The sequence below is a fragment of the Musca vetustissima genome, unplaced genomic scaffold (assembly GCF_032173495.1).
Source record: "Musca vetustissima isolate MV318-11 ecotype Yass unplaced genomic scaffold, APGP_CSIRO_Mvet_v1 utg284071, whole genome shotgun sequence".
NCBI lineage: Eukaryota > Metazoa > Arthropoda > Insecta > Diptera > Muscidae > Musca > Musca vetustissima.
Genome location: NW_026873925.1, coordinates 1 through 10,400, shown reverse-complemented (window position 1 = coordinate 10,400; position 10,400 = coordinate 1). Strand labels below are relative to the sequence as shown.

Here is a 10,400-nt window from a genome sequence, read left to right as displayed (position 1 = left end):
GCTGAATATCAAAAGGGTATTTATCGACTGATCTGAAGCTCAGAATAGGGTTTTTCCTATTCTTCCGATGTTCTTTATTTTGATGATTTCGAAAAAGGTTTTCGACCGAATCGATTATAGTTAATGAATTATATTTATCAATATAGGTTCATATTTATTTCTAGCCTCCTTATAAATATCGAAACACTCTGGTATTTTCGGTATTTTTGGGGTGATATTGGTAAAATATAATATTTGGAGTTCAAATCATTTTAGCAAAAATAATCAGTATTGTTCATGGACCCACTAGTGTGAACATTTGAAGATTTTAGACAAATTATCGGAATTGGTTCACTTCTGTGGTACATCACGGTTTTCATTATATCGAAAGTTTTAGTCAAATGTTCCAAAAAAATATCTTCTTATAAATGCCAGTATCCATATTTTGGAGGGTAAAAAACGTTCTGCCAGGTCGAATACAACTTTGTTACATGATTTTTTAAAAATTTTAAAAAAAAGTTTTTTTAATAAAAATTCTTAAAAATGGTCCTAAATTTGTTTTCTTTATAGAATTTGTGATATTATTTAAAAAATGGAATAAGTTATCTACTAACCTCAATTTATCGATTTCAGGATAACCAGCAATACCAAGAGGATAAACATAAAATCCGTGGCTACAATGAGGTGATTGAAAAGCCCCAGAAATATCAAAAGAACAACAATATCAACAATGGTAAGTTTGGCAAACATTTTCCCGACGCAACTCACTCCCAATCTCAACCTGCTCCTAACAAACCAACAACACCGTTTTAAGGATATTCCACTTCCTCCTCATCTCGTTCTGCAGGTTATCCCTCCAAATCACCCGAATGCAAACCTCAACAGCTGACCGCCATCGGTAATCGCCTACTCGATTGGTTCTCCGTGATTATGGCCGATAGCAAGAAACGTCGCCAACATAGTCAAAAATCTAAAGCTCATTTCCCACCCGCCTGCAAGACCGAAGCCAAATGGATGTTTGGACATTTGGATTTGAACAACGATGGCTATTTGTCGCTGCAGGAAATGTACGATCTGGAACATGATCAGAATGAACGATGCATTAAACCGTTCATTGATACCTGCGATTTGGATCAGGATAATTCGATAAATACCCGCGAATGGTGTCGTTGCTTTGAGAAAACAGATCGTCCTTGTGCCGCTGTACGACGAAGAATCGCTGGCGATTTTGCAGGTGAGATAGGTACAGGTGGACATCTTAATTTCCGTTCTTCTTTGTTTTCTTTTATTTAAACTTTTTTACTGAAACCAAAAAAAGAAAACAACAAGATACAATGAAAACAAAACAAAGAACAAGCAACAACAAACATAAAGATGGAAGAAATTTTAAAAAAGCTCTGAAAGTGGAAGATTTATTTTTAGTTTTCTTTTATAAACATACTCACATATATGCGATTTCATTGATACTTATTTTAAATTTATTAGGAATTCTTCAGGCAAAAATGTCAGTTTTTACGTAATTATTTCGAAAAATCTATAAGAACAAAATATTTAAAAAATCTACTTTCGAAAATTAGTGTAATTCCTATTACTCCAGAATACCGATAAATTAAAAGCCTTCTGCAAATTATGCTGTCGGTCTATCGAAACCAGTTACCCCTGATAAATGCTAATCAAAAAATAATTTAATTCGTAAATAATATATTGACATTGCATGTTATCGAAGTTCCACTGTATAATATATTTTCAAAAATATTTGTCGAACAAGTAGATAGGTATATCGAATACTGTTACATTCAATTGTAATGATGTTTTATTAGTGAGGTTCTAATATAGGTTAACGTTTTCTTGTTGTTCAATATATTGTGCATAGTATTGTCATTAAACCCCCTTAGTTTATATAAGTCTACTATAGGTTACTGTATATACGTATGTTCCAATATGTACTACCCCAATGTGAAACTCAATTTTAAAATGTTATACTTCTTGTACCTCTCCCACCAATTTCATAGAAACTTTGCATATCGTAATATGTTTACCATATTTAGATTATGTCCGAATATTGGACCCGTCGATCTTATTTTTTAGATACTTTCACCGCTAAATGGTCAACTTTTTTTCTGAATATTAATTTTATAATACCACGCGGACGGTCTATCCAATTTGAACTAAAATTTGCAAAACCTAAACCTAACAAACAATGACTGTGTAGAGCTCCACTTCCGTCTAGTACCAACTCTACTCCATCTAGTACCTCCCTCAACAAGGTTCAAAATTTTTAAAACTTGTACATCTCATATGAAACGATTATCCTATTTCATCGTAACGTCCCTTGTATGTTCAAACACACGTTATTTTAGTCTAGATTCAGTACACTGTTTTTATGTCAATCGGACAAGCATTGGCTCTTTAGTGCATCATTTATCTGAAGTAGGACGAAGTTATATATGAACCGATTTAAATGAAACTTAACACAGGTTATCCCACACTCAATTCAGGACACTGTGGAATATGTCATGTCAATTGGATAAATATTGGGGGTTTGGTGCACTATTTTCATGAAATTGATTGAAAATATATATGGGAGCTATATCTAAATTTGAAAGGATTAGTACGATGTTATTCTAGACATAATGCAATACACTATGCAAAATTTCGTGCCAATCGGACAAACGTTGTGTATTTGCGCACCATTTACCTGAAATCGGAAGGAAATATATATAAGATCTATATTAAAATCTGAACCGATTTAAATGAAACTCAACATTCGTTATTCTAGTCTAAATTCAGTACGCTGGGCAAAATTGTATGTCAATCGGGCAAACACTGGGTTTTTGGTGCACAACTTATGTGAAATCGGCCGAAAATATATATGGAAGTCAGAATCGATCTGACCATACATAAGTCATAACCGATCTGACCATACATAAGTCAGAACCGATCTAAAGCAGAATTGGCACACTTTATTTTAGACTGAATTCAGTATGCTATACAGAATTTCGTGTCACTTGAACAAAGTTTGTGTCAAAAATTGTTTAAATTGTTAATCCAATATCAAGCGCATTGAATGTCCGATTTTATCCAAACTTTACAAATTATAATATTTTACCAAACTTATATCAAATCTGATAATGGGAACCACCGTTGGTCTGTCTTTGGTCCTCCGAATAAAAATAATAAAATCTTGGTGGAATCCCGTAGACCTCTGCAGATCATAGGCTGAGGTATATATCAGTCGGCAACACCGACTGACACTTTTTTACTTGTTTTTAAATCAATAAGAATCGAAATGCTAAATTACATGGAGAACATTCCACAACATGTGAACCAAACTCCCCACGTTTATCCGATTGACACGAAAGTGAGTATAGACGAACGCTTGTCAAGTTTTATTGAAATCGGTTCACATTTAGATATTTACGTCCGATTTTAGGTAAATGAAGCACAACGATCCAAAGATTGTCCGATTGGTAGAAAGTTTTGCACAGAGTACTGAAATGGGTAAAGAGTGACGTCTTTTAAACTTGATGGAAATCGGTTTAGATGTAGATATATTTTCCATATATGGCTTCATGCGATATTATTTAAATGATGCTACAAGTAGTGGAAATCGCTGATCTAAAATTGATAGCTTCTAAATCATTTGTGATATGTTGCTGAAATTTTGACCAAATTCTGTCTATAACTAAGGAACTTACTTTACTTTCTTAGCTGGCTTGTTACAGAACGGTTGTTTCATAAGCCGAGCTTAAAAAAGATTTCCAAGAGCGTCGATCTTGTGCGCAAGTCCACCAATTTGGAAAACCACGTTCCAAAATGTTGTTTTCTACCTGGTCTTTCCATCTAATTCGTGGCCTTCCCCTTCTACGGGAACCATCAGTAGGCTCATTTTTATATGCCTTTTGAGCTGGGGCATTCTCATTCATCCGCACAACATGGCCTAGCCACCGTAGTCGCTGCAGCTCAATACGACTGACTACGTCGATGTCCGCGTATAAATGGTAAAGCCGCCGATATTCACCGTCGACGCAGATCGGCCCGTAGATCTTTCGGAGAATTTTTCTTTCAAACACCCCAAGAGCTGCCATGCTTCTGATCCAATATAATAGCACGGGTAGTATCAGCGTCTTATAAAGTGTGAGTTTGGTCTGGCGGGAGGTGGCCTTTTTTATACCCTTCACCTCACTGTGGTACAGGGTATTATGTCTTTGTGCATATGTTTGTAACAGGCAAAAATAATCGAGATAGACCCATGGTTCCTTTTGAGAATATGCATAGAATCACTTTCTGAGTCGATTTACGCATGTCCGCCCGTCCGTCCGTCTGTCCATGTTAAATTGTAAACAAAGTACAGGTCGCATTTATGATCCGAATTGGATGAAATTTGGCACAGGTCACTTAATTGGCCCAAGGACGAACCCTATTGAAATTGGAGAAAATCGGTCCACGTTTAGGCATAGCTCCCATATAAGGGTACCCCAAAATTTTCGGTATTTTGAGGTTCTTGAGCGCGTTTTTTAACTGAATTCGCTGAAATTTTGTACTTTGAGTTCTTATTGGGTAGCAAATCTCCCTACCAAAAATTATAAATAAAGGTCCCTTTTTTCGGATAGCTCCCATATGAGGGTACCCCAAAATTTTCGGTATTTTGAGGTTCTTGAGCGCGTTTTTTAACTGAATTCGCTGAAATTTGGTACTTTGAGTTCTTATTGGGTAGCAAATCTCCCTACCAAAAATTATAAATAAAGGTCCATTTTTTCGGAGAGCCCCCATATAAGGGTACCCTCAATTTTCGGTATTTTCGGGTTCTTTGTCTCGTTTTATAACTGAATTCTCTGAAATTTTGTACATTGGGTTCTTATTGGGTACCAAATTACTCAATTACAAATTATAAATATAGGTCCAGGTTTTCTGGTAGTCCCCATATAACGTTATTCCCAAATTTTTGGTATTTTGGGGGTTCTGATCGTATTGATTGATTGTTCTTATTAGGTAGTAAATCTCTCCACTGTAAATTATAAATATTGATCATTTTTTTCTGGTAGCCCCAATATAAGGGTACCCCCAATTTTCGGTATTTTGAGGTTCTTCAACCAAATTCTATTTATACCCTTCACCACACTAAGGTACAGGGTATTATGTCTTAGTGCATATGTTTGTAACAGGCAAAAGGAAACGAGATAGACACATGGTTCCTTTTGAGAATATGCATAGAATCACTTTTTGAGTCGATTTGACAAAAAAAAGGTCTAAGTTTCGTGAAAATCGGTTAAGATTTATATATAGCTCTCATATATATTTTCATATATATTTAATGAATTATCTCTAGAATGATGTGTGTTAAGTTTCCTGAAAATCGGTTCAGATTTAGATATAGATCTCATATATATTTTCGTCCGATTTAAGGTAAATAGTGCACAAAAGTCCCTATATATCTCTCGATTTGCACTAAATTTGGCTTAGCGTAATGAATTAGGTCTAGAATTATGTGTGTTAAGTTTCCTGAAAATCGGTTCGGATTTAGATATAGCTCCCATATATATTTTCGTCCGATTTAATGTAAATGGTGCACCAAAGTCCCTTAATATCTTTCGGTTTGCACTAAATTTGGCACAGCGTAATGAATTAGGTCTAGATGTGTGTTAGGTTTCCTGAAATCGGTTCAGATTTAGATATAACTTCTATATCTGACCAAATGAAAAATTTAGTATAGGTTCCAGAATGGCATGTTTGTGGATCGATTTTCATGTTAGTGGTCCTTCAAAAATTCGACGTCTGTTATGATTCATCGGTTGAATATGCCCAAAGTGGTGAAGGGTATCATATAGTCGGCCCCGTCCGACTTTACTACTTTCCTTACTGGTTCTAAAGTGCTTACTAAGACCAACTACCTCGAAGCTGTAGTTCTCCAGTTCCACAGTTGGTCCAAGTCTACTGGACTCTTGCGCGTTGGTCTTCTCGCCGTTTACTGCCAGTCTTTGGCAGACTCCTTTTCAATTTGTTCAAAGGTGGCTGTTACCGCTCGCAATGTTCGACCCATTATATCGATGTCATCGGCGTAGGCGAGTAACATGTGTTGTTTGGTGTACAGAGTGCCATTTCTGTTCACATTTGCGTCTCGTATGACCTTTTCCAGTAGGATGTTAAAAAGATCACACGACAAACTGTCACCTTGTCAGAATCCTTGTTCGGTATTGAAGGGCTCCGATACGTCCTTTCCTACTTTACCTGCTGACCTTGTGCCTTGGTACCCAATTGTTTGCAGCTTTTCGACGTCGAGTTTCCGTGTTGTATTAGATCGCAATTGCTGCAACATTAAGACGGGTGCGTACCTTGGCTGCCACAAGGTAATGGTCCGTATCGATATTCGCTCCTCGGATCGATCGGACGTCTAAAACACTGGATGAATGCCTTCCGTCTATCACAACATGATCAATTTGGTTTCTCGTTACTTGATCAGGAGAAATCCAGGAGTTTTTTGCTGCCGCGAAGTCAATCAACCTCATGCCGTTGTCGGATGTTTCTTCATGAAGGCTGAATTTTCCGACGGTGGGGCCAAAGATATTTTCCCTTCCGATTTTTGCATTAAAATCTCCTAGCAGAATTTTAATGTCATGGCCAGGGCAACGGTCATATGCTGTTTCTACGTGCTCGTAAAAGCATGGGCGCAAATGAGACTGATGTAGAAGAACTTCGCTTTTATACGGATTATGTCAATTCGCTCGTCTATTGGAGTGAATCTGGAGACAAGGTCTTTTATTCTCCTGTTAACCATAAATCCGCAGCCAAATTCATGTCTCGTTTCATGGCAGCTATAATACAGGGCGTAATCGTCTGATTTATTTACGCCTGTCCCTTTCCATCGCATTTCCTGTAAGGCAATAATATAGGCTCGGTACTTCTTGAGTACATCCGCCAAAGTGAACACTGCGCCTGTTCTGTACAACGTGCGCACATTCGCAGTTTGTGGGGGTCGTCAATATTAGGGGGGTTTGGTTTTATTTTTTTAGCTTTTTCATAGTAGGTTGGGTTTTCCGAGAGTGGGCAACTAACCCGACGCCGCAACCCATTTTTTATAGTTCTTATGGGTGAACTCGCGGCACATATTAGCTCACTATTTCATCGGGTGATGAGAATAGCTCCCCAGGTGGCACCGCGGGGAAGTCAGTGTCCACAATTGAGATGAAAGAGGGACCAAGATAAGCCTGGACTTCGCCATGTTAAAGCCAATCAGAGCCGTTGCTTGGTATCTATCATCCCCAACGCCACTAAGGAACTTAGTAAGCCGAATATGCACCAGATCGAATCAAAATTTGGTAATGATGCTGTATAAAGGTACCCCTAATTTTCGGTATTTTGATGAATTTCGCCACGTTTTTCTACCAAACTGGCTGTAATTTGATATATTTCATACTCACAGGCTATCAAATCATAGTGCCAAAAATGATTAATATTGGTCATGTTTTTAGGGTAGGAAATTGTCCATAATCGATGCAATAAAAAAATTTCGGAATTTTATATTTTGATTTTTGACTTTTGCGCCGCTAAATCAATGATTTCAGAGCACATTCGTCTTATAATGACGGACTTTTCTCAATACAACCTACAATATTTTTTTTCATGGCATACAACTGTATAGACTGCAACCGTCGGAAGTTAAAGACGGTTATCTTAGCACTGATGGAAATATCGGTTTCATATCTCAAATTCCTATGGACCACAATATTTTCAGACAATTTTAAGACGATTTAGAGATCTCAACATAATTCTCGAAGAGGAAATTGATTTGTCATATGTATAAAAAATAAAATTTATAATGAAACATGTGGTGTTGTTTAAAATTTGAACTTAGCTTTCATTACAAACAAATTAGGAAAACCATCCACCAACTTATTGTGGAGGTTATTATTGATTTTAGTGGAGTTTCTTCATAACTATAAAATTTCAATCTAAATATTACTAGTTTGTTAATTAATAGAAAAAGACCTTTATAGAGAACCATTAATTGTTTAAATTCTGAATTTAGCTTTAAATATATATTAGAATAAAAAAAACATTTAAATATTTTAGAATTTAAAACCCAACATTTAACTAGCTAGCCAATATATACAACACACACATGCATATTTTTATTACACTTTAATTAGTATGTGAATTCGTAATGAATTCACATTTTACACCCAATATACCACCATAAAAACACCTTTCCTTTTTTAAAACTAGTCCCAGCCTAATACAAATATAAGTATATCTTTATTTACTCGATGAAGTAATTTTCCTGCTACTCCTCCTCCTTTTATATTAATTATAAATTAAACTTTGTTGGCATATTTTATTAACAATTTATGATTTTCGAATTTTTGCTACTTTTGACAAATTTCAAATTCAAAATATTAAAACAACAACAACACTAATAGCCTATATTTTAATTATTAATTATTAAAAATACACACAACACACACATATATATTTTTATACAGTGTTATTATATAAAATTTTTTTGCTTTTGCTTTGACAAACCTACCAACCAGCCAATCCTACCTATCTCTATCTCCTCTCTATATCTCTCTCTGTCTGTTCGTTTGACTATCCCCTTGCCCAACAAAAACAAATAAAATTTGTTTATATATATATATATATATTGAACAATGTAATTCCTTATTGTAAAACCTTTTTTAATTCATTTACGGATTTTGTTAATTGCACATAATGGCTTTCGTTTGTACTCCGAATGATGAATGAATGACTGAAAATTTTAAATTTTTTGGATTTTTTTCTATTTCTTTTTCCATTTATCGCCTCCATATGTATATACGTGGTGTGTGCTTGTGTGTGTATGTAAATGTCACAACATCGAACAGGAGCATATGCACCGGATTGTGATGTCCAGGGTTTCTATAAGCCAACCCAATGCCATAACTCTGTTGGTGTTTGCTGGTGTGTGGATAAGCATGGTGTCGAATTTGCCAATACCCGTACACGAGGAAAACCAAATTGTGGTAAGTAGAGAAATGAGAGAAAAAATGGAAAAAATTATATTTTCGAAATCTAAAATTTAAAACGAATTTTTAAAGAAATTTTTCAAAAAAAAAAAAAAATAAAAAGTTGTTCCGTTAGACCCTAATATATATTTAAAAAATATCCATTACTAACACATAACCTTCCGGACTATATAATTAATCCTTTTACATTATAGGATTTCCAACACATTCTTGGAAATATCGTAGGCTTACATATGAACATGGATATTGGAATTGAACATTCATATGAATGTATGTGCATAAATTCGAAATTTAAGAATTCAAATTATACAAAATTGAATTTCACATGAAATTGAAACATCAATGACCTTAGATAAGCTATGAATGGAAGTTGAATAAGAACTTTGAAACACCAATTTCTTGGAAAATGATAATCGGAATTTGTAACTAAGACAATGGGGTGATACATTATATATATATATCTGCCAGTCGTAGATTGATTACATTGGGTGAAAAAATGAAGAAGACATTGACGAGTCTATTAAAAATACGTTAGACATGAAATTTTTTAATTATACTGCAATTTTAAAGTGATTCCAAGCATACATAAAAATTACTTTTTTATCCTAAGCCTTATGGCTAATGACAAAAATGTGCTCATCAAAATATTAGTTTTAGACCCCTCTCCTTCTTGTCTATACCTCCCTCAAAAATTTGTTCATGTTTTGCTGATAATGTATTTAATAATATAATGCGGACGGGTATCAAATTTGAAGCATACTTTGCACAACCTAATATTTTAAAAACTCTGGCATATTGCTTGAAGATGGCGTTTATCGGTCCAGTTCTTTAAGTACCTACCCACCAAAGGGTCAATATTTTGAAAATTTGTACAATTAATATGAAGCGAACAGAAAATAAAATTTCACTTAAACTTTGCACATATTATTATCAAAAGCAAAAAGTGTTCCCCCTCTCCCCTACAATATCCTGTCGATAGTAGGTACAGACATAGCATTTGAAGTACCGAAAATGGGACGCATCATTTCACTCCTTGTGTTGCCTTTCCCACAATTGGTCACTATTTTGAAGACTTGTAACTTGCAAGTGGAAAAAAACGGAGTATTAGATTTCATCCATCGATTGTATATCGTAATATGTTTACAAACCCAACATTAAGTTCGAAATGGAGTCTAAAGGGCAAAAAAATATCTACTCTATAATTTTATTTAAAATGCTTCGGAATGTCCGATTTGGACCAAATATGCACCGTTTTGTTGTATGATTTGTTGCAATTTTAAAGGTAACTTCATAATTCCTCTCTCATAGAAGTCCTGCTCTCTATTTGCAAAAAACTCTACTAGTCGATTTTCACAATCCTCCCTAGATACCAATTTTTTATCATTAAAGAAATTTTGCAATGGAAGAAATATCATATTT

General features: G+C 35.0%; 1 protein-coding gene across 1 annotated transcript; it reads left to right on the top strand.

Moving 5' to 3' along the window:
• Nucleotides 1-581: 581 nt before the first annotated feature.
• Nucleotides 582-8,978, top strand: LOC133329045 (proteoglycan Cow-like; the record flags this gene model as incomplete). Its single annotated transcript, XM_061537547.1, has 3 exons — nucleotides 582-712; nucleotides 794-1,213; nucleotides 8,841-8,978. Coding segments are annotated over 3 exons (689 nt in total), but the record flags the coding sequence as incomplete, so codon positions are not given.
• Between the last annotated feature and the right edge of the window lie 1,422 nt (nucleotides 8,979-10,400).